Source organism: Benincasa hispida, chromosome 4 (genome assembly GCF_009727055.1).
Source record: "Benincasa hispida cultivar B227 chromosome 4, ASM972705v1, whole genome shotgun sequence".
In the NCBI taxonomy this organism is placed as follows: Eukaryota; Viridiplantae; Streptophyta; class Magnoliopsida; order Cucurbitales; family Cucurbitaceae; genus Benincasa; species Benincasa hispida.
The window spans coordinates 62,284,790-62,303,718 of record NC_052352.1 but is presented as its reverse complement, the minus strand read 5'-3'; the positions used below and the strand labels follow the sequence as shown (position 1 = coordinate 62,303,718).

Genomic DNA, 18,929 nt, shown 5'->3' with positions numbered 1-18,929 from the left:
TTTAGGAAGGTCACAATTTCAAAGGAATAATTTTTTTAGAAAGTCTCAAGTTCAGAAAAACAATTTTTTTCTAAGAGTACCAATTTTAATAGTACCAAACGAGACAGGTATGTTGAAAAATAATATTTTATATTTTTATGTTAAAAAACATTTGTCTCGTAAAGTTGAGTTCGTAAGTAAGTCTTTTGTCTCGTGAAGTAACTTTACAAGATAAGTTTACAACATTACAAGACAGATAAGATTATCTATCGTTTATTTTGTAAAGTTATAAATCCGTCTTATGAAATTATTTCACGAGACAAAATCTCGTGAAATAACTCCACAAGATAAACTTATAACTTTACAAACGACAGACTATCTTATTTATCTTGTAATATTGTAAGTTTGTTTTGTAGAGTTAACTAACGAAACAAAAGACTTACTTACGAACTTAACTTCACGAGACAAACGATGAGTATCTTATATAATTTCTTTTTTAAAATATCTGCCTCTTTTAAAACTCTAAAAAGGAAAAGAAATTATTTTTTAAAAGTTAGGACATTCACATAAAATATTTTCATCTTGAAAACAAAAATGTGAGACTGAAAGTTAAGTTTTTAATTCAAGACATGCAAGTTTCATATTTAAAGCAATTGAAAGATTATTTATTAAAAAGGAAAAAAAAAAAAAAAAGATAGATCTCTCTACTTATGGAGGAAAAAGAGGTTAAAAAGACACCGATTTAAAAAATGAGGTTACTTTCCCATTAAAAAAAAGGGTCAAAATCCGGTAGATATTCGGAGTTTAGAGCTCTAAAAAGAAGCCATCAGCCACACCACTCATCCGTCCCTTCAAACTCTGCTCAATTTTCCTGTTTTATGCCAAAATCCATGGCTTAATAGACCACTGCCACAGCAGATTTTACGTCACTAACAACATTACGCAAAAAGGAAAGAAAGAATAAAAATAAGAGAATGAGGGGCTTTGTAAGACAAACATTGGAACATGTCCTTATTAAAAACGTTACAAATACATCGGGAATCGACCAATAGAATCTCATCTCCATGGTATTTACCCAACTCCACCACACACAATATCAAAACCTTCACAGAAACGCTAAATACCAAACGACACGGCGGAAACAAACAAACAAACAAAGCACACACACAATCCCAAGTTTCTTACATCTCTCTATTTATTTAGTTACAGTAGAAACGGCCGCACCCAATCTTAGAGATTTGATTAAATGGCCAAGACGAGCCCAGGCACCGATTTACCCACCTGATTGGACAGAGTACTTTCCCAAACAGAAGGGCAATGATGCAACGACGAAGCAGAGGAAATCTCCGATGCGGCGGCGGACGACGACGGAGAGTCAGTCGGATCTCCAAGACGAGTCACAGTAAGGGAAGTATTGAAATATTCTCGAAGCTGTGTGATTATCCCATCCGCAACAGTCCAAGCGTGGATCCAGGAGATTGAACGGCTAGGATCGCAGCCTTCGACGAGGACAGTGGATCCGAAGGATGTGATTGATTGAGGAACGAATTGAAAAGATTGGCCGTTGGATGAAGCTCCAGTGAGAAGGCGCATCAGAAATTGGTGAGACGGCGGACCATGGAACCACCACTCGAGATCAGGAGCGAGGATTTGGTGAACGGTGTTCACGTTTCGAGAGCTTAAGGCTTCATATAGGGCGAGAACCACCCTTTGATTACTGGAATCTTCAGCTTCCTCCAGAATTCCTTGAGAGTTAGCCAGTTCTTGAAGAAGTTTTGCCTTAGCCTAAGCCTCGGACTCCTCAAAATTTTTGCGAGGAAGAATAAGAAAGAAGATTGTTGATGGAAACCAGAGAAAAGCCGGTGAAGATTTCACGAGGAAGGAAAGGGAATTTATAGGGACGAGCATATCCGGACAAGGAATTGTCTACGTCCTCATCCCTTTTGGGGATTTACACGTGGCCAATCAAATTGCACGACGAGTTTCATTTTGGGTATTTTGGTAATTTGCGATGGCGACGTGGCGTATTTTGATTAGTGGGATGGGTTGTTTTGGGTTGTTTTATGAAGCGCGGTGCAGGGAACTTGAGATGAGTCCAAAAGGCCCAGAAGTAGAGAATGGTCAAGCCAACTCCCGTTGACCAAAAAACAAAACAAAAATGGGTTCTAATGAGATTACGCTAGCTGCTACTTCACACTAACTACCTTTAATTAGCAGATTCACACTCTTTTATAACATTTTACTTTCTCCACTATAATATCTATTTTCTCTGCCATCTATAATTTGGCACATGTCACTATTTTTATTTTGTTTCTTTATAATTAATTAGAGTACAACGTGTAAAAATAAGTGTAATTCATAATCAAGTATTAGTAATTGTAAAATCATTTTAAACATATTTGAAATTATTAGTGTCGATGCGTGATTTTGATAACAGGTGTTCTAGATTCTACGTGTACCTACCAAATAAAATCCTTAATATTGGTGTGGTACTCAAATCAATACAACTCAAAGCTTAAGTTAATATATCGGATATAGTTAGTGTCGACAAGGTGATTTTTCATATCTCTAATGGAGTCAACACATGTCTCCTTATTTATATTTTTTAATCAACATTACTTTGACATTCTTACATGAGCTTTGCCTGTATTAGTGGGAAAAATGTTATGGTTGGTTGTATGATTGGGTACTTATCAAGGTTTTATTACTTTTTTCGGGTGTCAAGCTACTCCCTAGTTGGACAATGAGATCCTTGAGATCTTTGTCCTCCACCTTCTTAGTGCTTCGGCCGGTTAAACCTTGTAGATTGTAATGGATGGACCTCTAATCTGACCTTAATTCATCTTATAATAATTGGTATTGACAATTTTAGATTTCGGATAATTATTATTCGCATAAACTTAGAATATATAATTCATAAAACAAAAATAGCATTGAGTTAACTTTAAAAAAGAAAAAAAAAAAAAAAGAAGAGAAAATAGGTTTATTCCATTTGTTGGGCATGGAATTGAATCATGGGAATGGGCATAGATACCATATTCTCCTGTCTATTTTGTAACATATGTTGGAAGGGAATGAATCTAATATGAAATAGGAGATACCTTTAGTTGTTATGGGCATATGAAACCTTCCAAAATGGATAGGTTAATAGCTTCCCTCCCCTTGATTGCCCATGATGCTGGTTATAAGGATAATTACATATTGTTGCCTTCCAAGTGGCAATTTAGCTGTTTATATTTGACAAATTAGTTTTAAACATTTAGAACCATTCTTATAAACATTTGTAATGAAGTTTAGTCCCCACTTTCTAAATGGTGTCTATTTTAATTACCTCTATTATTTCTTTAATTTAACTGGTTTTTTTTTAATAAAATTGTTCTATTTATTTTGTATTTGTACTTTAATTTTTTTTTAATAAATTAATTAAAAAAATAATTTTGTATGTAATGAATTCTGGTCTAAACTTTCTTAGTTAAAAATTTATGTCAAAAAAATGTGTAAACTATTATACATACACTGCTACAAAAACTACATTACTTGACAGTTATAGTTTTTAATTACTCGACGTTTCTTTGGGAAAAAAGGTCAAGTAATGACCTTTTTAAGAAAAAAAATGTCAATTAAATGGATTAAAAAAGCGGAGATTGACATGATGTTTTAGATATTTTCACACGAACTATTACTTAATATGTTTTTTGTGTCAAGTAATATAAGGTCTTGCTTGACACGTTTTTCGTGTTAAGTATAAGAAGCTCTTACTTGACATATTTTTCATGTCAAGTAAAATGTAAAAAATAATATTTTTTAATCTTTATTTTTTGTTTCTCTACCTCCCCCATTTTCATTTCCGTCTCAAATTTGGTTTCCCTTCTACCAAAATTATTAAATAAAATATAAAAAATAATTATCAAATTAGAAAATCCCCCTTCTTCTCCCTCTCACGCACTAACCTCTCCCACCCCCACGATAACTCTCTCTCTCCCTCTACTGTAACATTCAGTGTGTCCGTAAATTAAATTCAGCATTTTTGTAATAATTGAGGACATTTTTGTTCATTTTGAAATTTAATTCGTTTAAAGAAAAATTTGGGTTTTATGTCGAATTTATTTTATTTTTAAGTTAATGTAAAAAAAATGAAGTTATATATGGAGAATTGTTTTATTTTGAAATTTGGGTTTTGAAGAGGAAGAGGAAAGGATTTTGACTACCTTATATATATATTATATATATATATTTATATATATATATTATATATATATATTTGTGTATTGAAAGTAAGGGTAAAATAAAATAAAACAAAATATAATGGAATAAAATAAAATAACAAATTTATTTTATTTTATTTCTTTTATTAAAATAATCTTTTTCTGTTTTTTTTTTTAATTAAAAACTCATTCGCTCCTCCTTCACCGCCCCACTCATGCGACCCTCCCCTTCTCCGCAATTTTTTTTCTTCTTCCATGTGCTCGAGAGCCCTAGCCGTCGTCAACCTTCACATCTGAACCGTTGTTCTTGCTCGCCGCTCTCCATTCTCCCCTCGCCTATGTTCGCGCCACCACGCCCGAGCACCTCTCCCTTGCCGTCAGCTCAGCAGCACTAGCCCAGTCGTGCACGTCGTTCACGAGTCTTCAGCCCCGCCCAGATCTGTAGCCGAACGCCCCCAACCGCTTTCATCGCTTCTGCCAACGCCCAGCCGTCCGACACTCGCCCCCCAACCTCAGTCGATTTTGTTGGGTCGTTGTTTAACCGCCGTTCAGACATCGATCTTGGCCAAAATCCTTGTTTTGGGTAAGGTTTGGTAATTTTGTGGGTTTATATGCATAATCTTGATTATCGTTTGATTTTGGGTTAGTTTTGATAAAAACTCATTATGTTTGGGCCATAGATTCAGGTTGTAGCTAAGTTTGAAGATTGGAAGCGTGTTGTGCGGGGTTACAAGGTTATGACTTTGACAAAATTTAATAAGTTTTAGTAACTTGGGCCCTTTTGGATTAAGGGTAACCGTTTAAATCTTTGTTATTAAACTTTGATCTGATGTATATCCAGACGGGAAAAATAAATCGGTCTATGAGTGTTTTTGTTCTTCTTTTATTTTTCTTTTCAGGCAAGTTGGTTGAGGCTCGAGTGAAGCGTCGATTTGAGCAAACACTTCGGGTAAGTGTTTTGGATGTATTAGAATGAATTTGTGATTTGGGTTTTAATATAGCATCTTCTGTAATGATTTGCTTGTTTGAATGTTTGAAGATGAGAATGATTTTGAAGTGTTGGAAGAAGTTGAGTTGGTATCCAATAGGTTTGAGATCAATCTTGATAAGGTTTGGTAAGTTTGGAGGTTAGTATTAATAGTTCTTTGTTACCCATTGAAATATTGGTCTAATAATTGAGTTATTTTCAATTTTTGATGTTCAATTCAAAGATTTTGAGGGATTGGAGCCACTATCCAACAACTTAACAATGTTTGGATATTTTGATAGGTATTAAAGGCCTTGAAACTCTTTTGGAATTGTTACATAGTTGCTGGAATTTGCATTTTGTAACCATTATTATAGAACTTTTCATAGGTTGGATTACTTTGTTGTAGTTTTGAAGTGACATTCAAATCAAGTCACACTTTGGATAATCTATTTGGAGTTAATCGGTTATTTTGGTGAATGAAATTTTGAAGAATTGGGCTTCCAATATTATGTAGTTTTGAATGAAATTTTGTAGATAAGATTGGATTACTTATTTCTATATTTTGAAATTTGAAATTTGATGTTATCACCCTTTATTCTATTTTGCAGGTTGACTTGCTTAAACATGGCTTGCTTGACCCTTAGTTCTCGATATTTAGACTTCAAAGCTCAATGTATATATTAAATAATGTACTTTGTTGAGAGGTTATTTATTAAACAGTAGTTGAGATTTTGTGTTTGTTGGAAGTTGAGTTTTGTATACGAAAGCAATAGCTGAAATTTTATTTTGTGCATGTACATGTGAAAGAGAAATATTGTTGTAATTTGTGAGGAGTATTCATATGAAAGGTCATAGTTGAACATATGGAATTTTTAGTAAATATATTGAGTTGATAGATCTTAAATATATAATGTTTATTTAGTCGATGTAATTGTATTGTTGAGACAGAAAATGAGAATATCAATTGGGACATTTAATTTGAAAAAAAAACATATACTTGACAAATAAAAAACGTCAAGAGTTATCATATATGATCTGTAATTAATGTCAAGAATCAATAAACTTGACATACCACCAATGTCAAGTGTATTATCTTTCTTAACATGAAAATTGTATCAAGAAACATTTGTACATTTTTTCGGAGTCAGGTTACCATACTATACTTGACAGTCGAATACTCGACACTTTTATAAGCGTCAGGTATACCCTTTACTTGACATTGGAAAAACGTCAAGTAATCCAATTTCTATAGTAGTGATAGTTTGTTAGAACTTGATTTTTATTATAGTTTTTTTATTATCAACTATTGTGTAAAGAAGCCATCTCATTTAATTCTGTATTTCATGAAAGAATAAAACATATTGAATTACTACTATTTCATTTAGAAAAAGATTATGGAGGAAGTTCTTGAGCTTATGTCTGTAATGGTCACATCTCCAACTTGTTGATATCTTCACAAAAGCACTGATGATAATATTGCTATGCCCTAAGTTGGGGGTCTTAGATGTTTTTACTCCAATGTGAAGGGGAGTATTATACATTAAGTTTGTTAAAACTCGATGATTTCCATTACAGTAGTTTCTTAGTTGAAATCAATATTGTATTTGTTACAATTTTGTTATAATCTATTGTTTCCTCTCTTATTTATGCAAATAATTATAACGTTGTGTTCACTAATTGAGTTTTTCTCTATTAAACTCTCACATAAAAGCCAGTATATATTATTAATATAAACCTACATAGTTTCTCATTTAATCCTTACATGATATAATTGACATGCTATGTAAGGACTAAATTTAATAAGTCAATTAATAATAGAAAATTATTAGATTGAAAATTAAAGTTTATAAATATACATCTTACTTTGAAATTTTTTAGACCCATTAAATTTGTTAAGAAATTTTATGGACATAATTTTAGAAGTTCAGACTACATTTTATAATCATTCAGCTTTCTAAAATTAAGTTTTAAATTATTTTAATTTATAAATTTATTTACTTTGTAAGAATATTTACAAAACTAAAAAATAGTTTGTTTAAGAATTCAACTGCCTAATTTATTAATGAAGATGGTAAAAATATCGTAAAAAGATAAGTATAATTTTTAAAAACCTAAATAATTATCAAAGGAGGCTTTAATTTATTAACACATATTACCGATCAAATAGGTGCTGAAATTTGATTGAGAATATTATTATATATGCCTTGGCTTATCTACTTACTGGCAAATATGCGATTTTAATATTAAAAAAGAAAAAGAAAAAGCTCCCATTTACTTTTAATAAACAGGTCGCGTGCAAAGCATATACTTTTTTCTTTTTGAAAAAAAAAAAAAGGAAATATATTGATACCCAATACTTTATTTTCATTTTAATGCAACAAAAGACTTCTGAATTAAAAAAGTATAATAGATTAATTTAATTGAAACTCAATTAAATATTTTATAAAAAAATTATCCTTTTGATCGCAAGGTTTGGAAGATATGTGTGTTTGGTCCTTGAGATTTAAAAATGTACTTTTTTTAGTCCCTAGATTTATAAGAATAGATCCATTTGATCTCTAAATTTTCAAAATGTACATTTTTTGTCCCTAAAATTTTAAAAATATGTTTAGAAAGTCTCTCAAATAACTTTATACTATTATTTTAAATAATTATATGATATTTTAAATTAGAATGATAATTTTAAAAAATCACATCCCTTTAAAATTATTTTTTTCCAATTTTAAATATTATAGAATTATTTTTTAAAAATCAAACAAAAAATATTTCAAAGACCTTTTAAACCTATTTTCAAAAACTCAATAACGGAAAAGTTACATTTTGAAAATTTAAGGACTAAATAGACCTATTTTTATAAACTTGGGGACCAAAAAGATACATTTTTAAAACTCACGGACCAAACACTCATATTCTTCAAAACTTGGAGACTACAAAGGTAATTTTTTCAATAGTGTATGGTTTTTTTCCATGGACATTTTTATTAAAAAAATCAATTTCTTTGTCAAAAAAAGAAAAATAAAAATGTGTTTGGTGAATTCAATTTAGCAAACAATTGTCTACATTCTTTCCCTACCTTCAATCTCACTAGATTTATGAATTTTTTTTTTTAATTTTTTACTTTAACGATTATAGAGCGAATGATTGAACTACCTATTGACTTTGAAATGATGATGTGTTTCATTTCATTGAGCTATGCTCGAATTATATTCTACAAGTCATTTATATTAAAGTGTGGATAGTTGGTTCTAGAATTAAATTTCCTATCCAAAATGTGTGGTTGGTTCTTAATCTATATCCCTAGTATTTGGTGAAACGTGCTTTTACTTCATCTTTATTCAGCTACCAGGTCTCTCTCTTCTATTTCTCCGTCCCCCATTCTAACATTTTTTAGTACAATCCAACTCTCCTTTTATGTGGCCATCTCGTCTTTGATGTTCAAAGAATGGACAACTCTAATAAACCTATAACTCTTTTTTTTTTTTCTTTTTTTCTAGACCAATGAAGTTTCTATACAAGGAGGATTTAATAGAATTTTTTAATCTAAAAAGACAAGATATATATATTGTTAAGAACAACGTTGATCCTTATCCACTCAATAACAGATCTCCACCTTAACTATGTCTTCCAAGGCTTGCCACTTTTTTGTTCGACGTCTTTCAAGAACAATAGCTTAATCAGAATTATAACTTTTTAACAAATCAAGGATAAAAATGGGAGTTTCATTCAATCACGAACAAAATTTATAAATTGTATATACTTTAGGTAAAGAATGTCTACCCTTAACAAAACAACAAAATAAATAAGCAACATATTAAACTAAATTACTTTTTTCGAATTTAATATTTCAGGGTAAAGCCATTTTTTAATGTCCGAAGTTTTTTTTTTTTTTTTTTTTTTTTTTTTTAATAAAAAAAAGCTATTTATTTACACATATCTAGTGGACGATATGATAGGACATTAAATATTCGCATAGCACTAAGGCATCATTTATAAATAAAAAGCAACTTGTTTCTTTTTTTGAATTTGGAAAATGAGGAGAAAAATGCAGTTTATTTTAAAAAAAATAATTTATAAATGATAGGAGGACGCAAATTTCGTAGCTAATATAAACAAGTTTTCAGCCATAAATTATGTTTGGGTGTGTTGTGGAGAATAGTAGCAAATTGTATGTCTAAGGGGCGGCTCTCCTTTTTGACTTCTCCACAAGAAAACGACTGTTCAAATATCTTCCTATTTTCAAACCAACCTTTTTCCCCATTTCTATCCAAACATTTATTATTATTATTGTTATTATTATTAATAAGGTAGAAAATCGGACCTCTAACTTTTAAGTTGATAGCACAAACGTTAGTTGAGATATATTATTTTTTATGTTATTATTTTATATAATTATTCTCTTTCAAAATATGAGAATGATATTTAATGAGATATAATTTTTCACCTTATTTGTAAATTTACATTTTCATTTTTGTACCGTTGTTGAATTTCGTAGGACATATGTTTGGCCCAAAGTATAAGTTGAAAGTATTAGTATTGTAATCTAACTCCTCATTTGATTCAAGAAATTCTTAAACTCATCACATGTCTCACCATTCAAAAGCATCAATTTCATAACTTAATTAAATTTCGTCATACTATATGTCCACAACTAAAAACCTACTTAAGAGGTGGTTAAAGAGCGCCGATTATTATTATAATTTATGAGTTATAATAATTGTTTGAGATGCATATAATTTTAGTTTGGGTTATAATAGTCTATATTTGGAATGCAGACTATTTTAAATTGAGTAGGAAATAGTAAACATAATAAGAAAGAGAAAAATAGAAGACAAATAGAAAATAGTATATACTATAATAAAGAGAGATTTCAAATAGTACTATTACAATTAATTATATGTTATAAATAGTCATAAACACCTTCAACATATTTAGTATTCCAAATATTGAATGGAGTATAATAATTCGTCGATCAGTTTCAAAATTGAGAGGCTAAATAGGCACTTAATAATAGATAGAAGTAAACAACTTTGCACATTGCCCAAAACATTGAATGGATTTGCAATGTTTAGGCTTAAAATAAAGGTAAAAGGAGTAATTATGCAGCAAACGGACCGAACTCAATTATGAAGGAGTTTGGTAAATAATGAAGAAAAGTGGGGCATTTTCATAATTAAATAAAGCCAAATGAATTTTGTGTGAATACGAGGGATTTTGCTTCTTTGGCCTCCATCCTCGATATGGTGACAAGCAAAAGATTGGTTACAGCCCATGATGATCTGTCACCTATGGCCGTCATGCCCGATTCTGGACCACATGATTTTGATCAGATGGTCCACCTCCAAACAAATAGTGAAATTGGATGACATTTCAAAACATTACCTTTTAAGTGAATTTACTTTTTCAATATAATTTCGATTTCATGGTTTCAAATTAATATCTATTTCTTTGTCCAACTATAATTTGTATCCAAAATCTAGAAAGGAAAAAAAAAAGTATTTTTCTTTTTATTTTTCTTTTTCGTTTTTTACATAGCTCTAATCATATATAGCTATTAGCTAACAAACAAAATTAGAAAAACTATTTTTTTTTTCCTTTTATAAAGTTGAGAATTATATGAGAATGTTTATTAAAAAAGTTTATTTAAAATTCAGATTAACTAAAGTAAACCTAAGAACCAAATTGAAATAAAACTCAAATATCAAAATGTATATGCAATACTTTACTATATCTAAAATGTAGAGAGTAATAATTAGCTATCTTTTTTCTAATTTTGTTTGGAGAGTGAGAGAGAGTTAAAAAAGGAGGGGATGAATGTTAATGGTAAAGGGACCTATCTCTCCCTAAAAAGACAAAGATAAAGGCAAAGGAAAACAGTAAGAAAAGAGTAGTACAAGTTGATTGAAATTTGAAGGGACCAAACCAAATAAACAAAGGTACACCAAATCTATTATGTATACTTATGAAAGGGCAAATATATGAGCAGTAGAAGTTTGAAGGGAAATATGGTCTTAAATGAACAGCAGAGGAAGTGAGGGAGAAACACATAACAAATAATTGGACAATATGGAATCACAACCAAACATTATGGGATTTTTGCATCTCTACCACACTCTCCCACCATATCATAAATTCTTAATTATTTAGAGTTTTATTAAATCAAATGCAAACAAGAACATGGCTGTTTTCATCTTTGGTTTGTCTCTTATGTTAAACCTACCTCCATGGATATCACAAACTTAATTGCACACCCAATCTTGTTATAGATTAGAAGTATGGTTAACAAAGTCTCACATTGGTTAGGGAATAAAGTAATAATAGGTATATAAATAAGGATAATTATCTTCATTGATACGAGGCCATTTGAATAGTATCAAAAGCAAAGAGTCATAGTCTAAACTTAACTGTGTAGGTCAAATCATCATACTTTAGACAAAGAAATTTAGTGAGCCTCGTTCATGTTCTATTTAAGAAGCCTTGTTATTTCCCCTGCCTTTATGAAGAGCAAGTGGCTAAATATAAAGACTTCACAATATTTATAAAATACATAAATTACTCATAATTGCTCATCTTATTGTTAATTGTTCTTGAAATAATGGATTTTCGTATTTATCTAGTACGGTATCAATACTCATGAAATCTAAATAGATATTTGGCCCAAGAAATTGGGATCTTATCCAACAATTGATCTTTCAAATTTGGCTTACAGAGATCTATATAGTTTCAAAAACTTTTTTTTTAGAGAGAGATCTACCACATTCCAATTTTAGTGAGAAGATTCACTTAAAGTGGTGGGAGGGAAGTTTTCTTACCATTTTAAGTTTAACCAACCCTCAAGTAGAGATTAAATCATCGATCTTTAAGATGGTAATTATTGAGGATCAACTAGTCAAGCCGAAGAAACTATATCAATTGAGAAATAATTGAGTCGGACACGACATTAACGCTCTACAACCTCAAGGGCCACAATCATCCTCACATCACAGGCGTTATGCGTAACCCAAAGCAGGTGTCAAATGAAGGGTCTCATAAATTAGTCTTAATCAAAAACTCCAAAAGGGAGAAGTAAGTAAGCTATAAAGGAGAACTCTAACCTTATTTTCTGTACTTAGTGGAACTAAATACTCTCTATACTAACTTAGACATTGAAGTGTGGTCAACTCAGCACCATATCGAGTTGACCACACCATTGCCAATGCAAGTACTCTCTCGCAAGACAACTCAAATTAGAGGAGCAAGCCAATAGAGCACCCAATGCCACCACGTTCGAGTTTAATTTCCCACTCCAACAGTATTGATGTCACTTCCTTAAGTTATGGTTGAGTTGATTGTATTGTAATACTTAAAAAAACAAAATGAATGTCTTATTTCATAATTAATTAGTTAAGTTATTTTATCCATTCTAAAGAGTAAAATTAAACTCAATGAATATTACACACATGTAGAGTCATTTTCTCTGTTTTAACAATATGTAAAGATACGATTCAATCCTTTAACCTCTAAATGAATGGTGTTACACAACACATGTTTGGTTGGTTGGTCTAGAGTCAGTGAATGAGTAATTTCTTCTCTCAAATTATGTTCTTCAAAAAGGTTAAAAAAAGGGTAGAAAACAAAAATAAAACAATCTCACTATGGACTATAGAATGGTACTAACACATCTAGTCCATTCATTCAGAACAACCACCGAACACTTGCACCAATACTCACATTGTCACGTGCCCATCATGTGACATTATTAGCTTGGCTCCATTTGTAAGTATGCCCAATTTTAATTACCTTGACTTGAACATTGCCGACATATTTAATTTATGCCTCTCATCAGTCATTTCAGTTCATCTAACATCAAACCTATCACACAAAACTCATGCTCTCTCTCTCTTTCTTTTTTGTGAAACATAAATTCATAACAGAGACCAACCAAACAACACAATCCAACACGAAAACTATGAAAGGAAAAAACATAATCTAGAAAAGCATCATTTTAGACATAAAAGAGTCCCCAAGAAGAGGCCAGAGAAGCAATATTATGGGCTAGAACCATCTCTAAGAACTTTACAAAAGTAAACAATATTTATAGAAGCGAGGTTTAGAACCTCTTTAACAAAAAAAAAAAAAAAAAAATGATATGACAAATTGAAGTCCTCAAGGTTCAATAGATTCACAACCTCTAAAGAATCCGATTCGACTTCCATTGAAAGATTTTGGCCTGGATCCAACTCCTTCAAACCTTCCATGATCGCCTTTGCCTCCAGCACCTTCACATTCCAATTGTGACATATTAGCCTACAACCTCCTAAAATAGGTTGGCCAAGCGAGTCTCTTAGGATCCAACCCAAACCTCCTCTCCCAAGAGAATACGACCAAGCCACACCCATGTTAAGCTTTCAATGACCTTCCGCAAGAGCACGCTAGCGGCTCTTTATTGAACTGTCTATGATAGTAAGAGGCTAAGGAGATTCACATGAGAATCTAGCATCAAAAATGGCTAAAGAGAAACTCTACAACATGGAAGTTAGCTTTATCGTCATACAAGCCTAGTGCTGTTTCGAAATTCATACTTACATTAGAAACTAGACTCAAACAAACTAATTTCTTTTTAGTTAAATTAAAATTAGAATTAGTTTTAAAAGGGATTACTATGAGTTACTATACTAAAAACATTGGCCCAGTACAAGAAAATAAGGAGTTGTTGAGTGTCACAATTGCACTTTCGGAAGCTTCTCTTAGCGATTGTGCGACACTTGTTTCCGCTCATGAACAACTCAGCCAATCCGAATACGGAACGTCGATGGCACACTGAGTGCCTCTCGCAACCTCTACCACCATTTTAGGGAAAACGGATTTAGAAAACGGGTTTGGAGAAAAAGATTTTCGTAAGCATTTTTTAGTATATGAGTAGAGAAGAGAAAGATTGTAGTAGGCTAAAAAGCAATGAGCAACAACAACGGCTTTACAACGTACTACTCCTGGTATGGGGAAGTGATGATTAGTCTTATCCCTATATAGTGCATTTTGAACAAAAAGCCAACTGACACCCTTGTATATGCAAAAGGACACTTACAACAAAAATACAAGGAAAGCAAACTAACTTAACTACTGCAATACATGACATGAAAATATGATAAAAGAGGGTTGGATTGGACATGCAGCCATGGGCAACAGGTCCTAGACAAGCATGACCGTGACATTCTCCCCCACTTAATTGGTTAACGTCCCTGAAGGAACTCTTATTCAAGAGTGCCTACGAGCGGAAGCGGATTTTTCCAATTCATTGTGGCAGAATTACCACATGTACATTCAAACATACTAAAATGCATTCATAATGCTAAAGAGATCAAAAGATCATACCAGTTGAAGACTTCTTCTTCACAGCAAATCTAAAACCCAATCATCTACTTCGAACGATCTTCACACAAATAGAAGGAAGCAAAGATGACACTACCACTCAGAGCTCTCAGTATTCTTGGAGTGAGAATCCAAAGGGTGGACTTTGTTTAGATTTGGTAGAGGGAAAGAGGAAGAGAGATCGTACAAAACGATCAAGGAAATAGGAGATGAGCTCGTCTATCGTATAAACAAGATAGATATAAATCATAAGTTATTTATGCATCTCAAAGTGATCTTTCAACTCACTCATCCGTTATTAAAACAGAAGAGACGCCGTCCCATTTCCCTAACCGTTCAATGAATGTGATCTCATCATATTCATAACATATAAATTAATATCATTAATTATAGTATTTTCCTCCACTAGATATAAATTATATTTATATCCAATTTCTTCCAAATTAATGTATCTCATGCATAAAGTTAATTATATCATATATAATTAGCTAGTTCAATTATATCATATATAATCGAACTCTCTCTTGTCAATTTGAACATTTCAAACTGACAAAAAAACTGACTCTCAACTTGTATCCAAGCTACCAAGGGGACCTTATGGACCAAAGGTTCAAAGCTCCAATGGTATGTGAATAGCTGATTAAACTCTTTAGTCACGATATCCACCATCTGTTAACTGCCAGACATTCCACTAAAGACCGACAGTTGAACTCTCTTTGCCATAGATATATTTCTATGTCCATTGGATAGAACCAATCATCAGTACGATGACCCTTCACAGATGCTCGTAATTACAACAGGCTAATTTACCATTTTGTCCTTGTAATTACATCTTCCTCCTTAAGTACTATTGATCCCTCTAATGAACAATACAACATAGTCCTATAATGTGTGAACACCTCTCGGGCTATGAGAAGGCGTGTGGCGCCACATCGTTCAAGCCCCAGGATCATCCTTTAAGAGAGCAATCTATCTACTTACCCCTACTTTAGGGAAGAAGTGAACTCCATCTTGTGAAGCTGAGTTCTCAGTTCCTAAATCAGACGAATCCCTAAAGTGGTAGGTTTGAGTCGGCACTCTGGCCACTCCACCCATGCAAATCCAAGGATTGCCCTCAATGGCAGGAGTTCCCAACTCACTCAGGATTGAGGTCATGTTACCTATTGGTCATCCTAGTGAAGTGAAGTCTCAGTCAAGAATGGAGTTATATGACGAGACATTAACACTTCGAGATCAGATCCTGTACAAACTCTTTGTATAGGACACCTCCATTCGCATGTCCACTACACGAATGATTAAGATCAGACCATCTGTGACAAGTCACAACACTTGTAACAATTCCACAAAGCGGGTCGTGTTCGTAGTGTTACCAGGAATAAGGTTTTCCTCCTATATCCATATACTACAGACTATATTTGATTGTCACTTAAGACATGATCTACTTGTATGTCACTACATACATGGTTAAATTATATAAAGACAACCAGGGATATTAAGTTTATTAGTTTGTGGTAAAATAAAAACATCTAAATGTGATAAGTCAAGAAGTGAAGTAAATATCATATATACATCACAAACGTTCTTACAAAGTTGTTTACAAACTACAGGACATGAGACCTTAGGGCACAAACCCCAACAGTCCCTGTCAACCGACCCTTCTCGAACTCGACGATCGCTGAAGCAGCATTGTTCAAGTCTTCCGCGTGCTCCAACTGATTTCTTCGTCGGGGAGGTCTTTCCACTTCACCAAGAATCTGTCAGTTCTCGTCTTGGTCTTTAATACGGAGAGTACGTCTATCCAGAATTTGTGTGACTTCCTTTTCAGCTAAATTCTTCCATCGTGACAGGTGGGCGCATCAACATATTTTGCTGCTCGTCATCAGGATCGGGGTGATAGGGCTTCAAAATACTCACATGGATGACAAGATGGATCCTCATCCATGAGGGTAACTAAACCCTATACGAGGTTTTCCCGACCTTCTCTATCACTTCCACTGGCCCTTCATATTTTCGTACTAGATGTTGGTCTCTCTGGCCTAAAAAATGGAACTGTTCTGGTCGTAGCTTGATCACCACTTTGTCTCTAGCTTGGAACTTGAGGGGCATATGCTTCTTATCAACCCACTTCTTCATCCTCCTTGATGCTTTTTCTAGACAGGCGCATGCTATCTTAGAGATTTGACTCCACTCCTTGGTGAAGTTATGCGCCTGAGGGCTTTACCCACATAGGGATGGTCCACTAGATGTGGCATGAGTGGTTGTCTGCCACATACTATTTCGAAGGGCGTCTTTCCAGTTGCGGAGCTTTGCTGACTGTTAAAGCTGCACTAAGCAACATCTAATAACTGAACCAAGTTTTTCTGTCTAGCGTCGATAATGTGACGCAGATATTCTTCGAGCATGCTGTTAAAGCGTCCCATCTGGTCGTCTGTTTGGGGATGGTAGCTAGAGGAAATGTTTAGCGTAGATCCCAATATCTTGAACAATTCTGTCCAAAAGGTCTCAGTGAATCTCCCGTCCCGATCACTAACGATGCTCGCGGGGACACCCCATAATTTCACGATGTGTTTGAAGAACAATTGGGCAGTCATCACAGTTGTACACATCTTCGGCATTGGGATAAATGTGGCATATTTTGAGAACCGGTCGATGATAACAAGGATCGATTCAAACTCTCTAACCTTGGGCAAATAGGTGATGAAGTCGAGAGATACACTCTCCTATGGTCTAGAAGGCACAAGTAGGGGCTCCAATAGACACGCTAATTTCGCCCTTTCGACTTTATCTTGTTGGCAGATAAGGCAAGTTTTGGTAAATTGCATGACGTCGTCTCGAAGGCTCGGCCAATAGTAACCTTGTTTTAGGAGCGCATAAGTTCTCTCCCAATCGTTATGTCCTGCCCATGGTGTGTCGTGACACTTTTTCATTAGCGATCTTCGTAGCTCCCCAAATTAGGGAATGTAGAGGTGGTTCCCTTGGTGTATAGTAGGTCGTCTTCCACCCAAATTGGCGTGTCTTCCCCTCTTTGGCCAACTGCATAATGGCCTGTGCCGATGTGTCATTTGCAAAGTGTGCCTTGACAGTTTCATGCACTGTTCCATTCAACATACTTGCTTTCAAGTGTGCGAGCATGCATAGGGCTGCATGCTCACTCTTCCGGCTAAGGGCATCAGCCGCTTGATTGCATTTCCCCGGTTTATGCTCAAATCGGAAATCAAACTCTGCTAAACACTCCTGCCATCGTGCTTGCTTCGACGATAACTTTGGCTGGTTGAAAAAGTGGAAAATGAAGTTGTTGTCTGTCTTGACTACGAATTTGGCCCCTAAGAGATACTATCTCCAGGCCCTCAAGCAATAAACTACTACCAACATCTCTTTCTCGGAGGCAACATACCTCCGTTCTGCATCATTCAATTTCCTGCTCTCATATGCGATGGGGTGTCCGTCTTGAAGGAGAACACCACCCAACGCAAAGTTAGAAGCATCAGTCTCAACTTCAAAAGGTTTGGACACGTCGGCAATTCCGAGGAACTGTCCTTCGATCATCATTTCTTCAAGCCCTCGAAGGCGACTTGACATTCGGGAGTCCAACTCCAATGGTTATCTTTCTTTAACAACTCAGTAAATGGTCCTGCTCTTCTGGAGAATCCTTCTACGAACCGCCTATAGTAGTTGGCTAGTCTGAGGAAGGATCGTAATTATGTCACGGATGTCAGCACCTTCCAATCTCCGATAGCAGACACCTTACCCTCTTTCATGCCTATCTGACCACATTCAATCACGTGGCCGAGGAAATTTATGCGCTTTTGAGCAAAGGAGCACTTCTCTCTCTTTACGTATAGATGGTTTTTCCTCAGTTTTTCGAAGACTAGTTGGAGATGGTACCAGTGGTCTTCCATCGAGGCACTATAGACCACGATATCGTCCAGATATACTATGAAAAATTTGTTGAGGTACTTGTGAAACACCTGATTCATCAAAGTACAGAAGGTTGTCGGAGCATTAGTGAGGCCAAAGGGCATCACAAGAAATTCGAAGGCTCCATACCTCGTAATGCAGGTCATCTTTGGTTCATCTCCTTCAACAATTTAAACCTGATAGTACCTCGACCATAGGTCCAGTTTTGAGAAGTATCAAGCACCGTGAAGCCGATCAAATAAGTCTGTGATGATAGGAATGGGGTACTTATTATAAACTGTGAGCTTGTTCAAAGCCCGATAGTCAATGCATAGCAGAAGGCTTCCGTCCTTTTTCTTTTGAAACAACATTAGGCCCCCATAGGCCTGTTCAAAGCTGATGGTCGATACCAACTGTCACAATCGCACTTTCGGAAGCTTCTCTTAGCGATTGTGCGGCACTTGTTTCCGCTCATGAATAAGTCAGCCAATTCGAATACGGAACGCCGATGGCATACCGAGTGCCTCTCGCAA

General features: G+C 34.2%; 1 protein-coding gene across 1 annotated transcript; it reads right to left on the bottom strand.

Annotated features, from left to right (window-relative positions):
- Positions 1 to 962: 962 nt before the first annotated feature.
- On the bottom strand, positions 963 to 1,856 carry LOC120076897 (wound-induced protein 1). The gene has a single exon (XM_039030847.1). The coding sequence runs from the start codon at positions 1,570 to 1,572 to the stop codon at positions 1,222 to 1,224; it is 351 nt and encodes a 116-aa protein (XP_038886775.1). The 5' UTR covers positions 1,573 to 1,856; the 3' UTR covers positions 963 to 1,221.
- Positions 1,857 to 18,929: the final 17,073 nt, after the last annotated feature.

Bases quoted from the DNA above. Each gene is read 5' to 3' on its own strand.
- LOC120076897 (XM_039030847.1), bottom strand. From the start codon at position 1,572: ATGCGCCTTCTCACTGGAGCTTCATCCAACGGCCAATCTTTTCAATTC.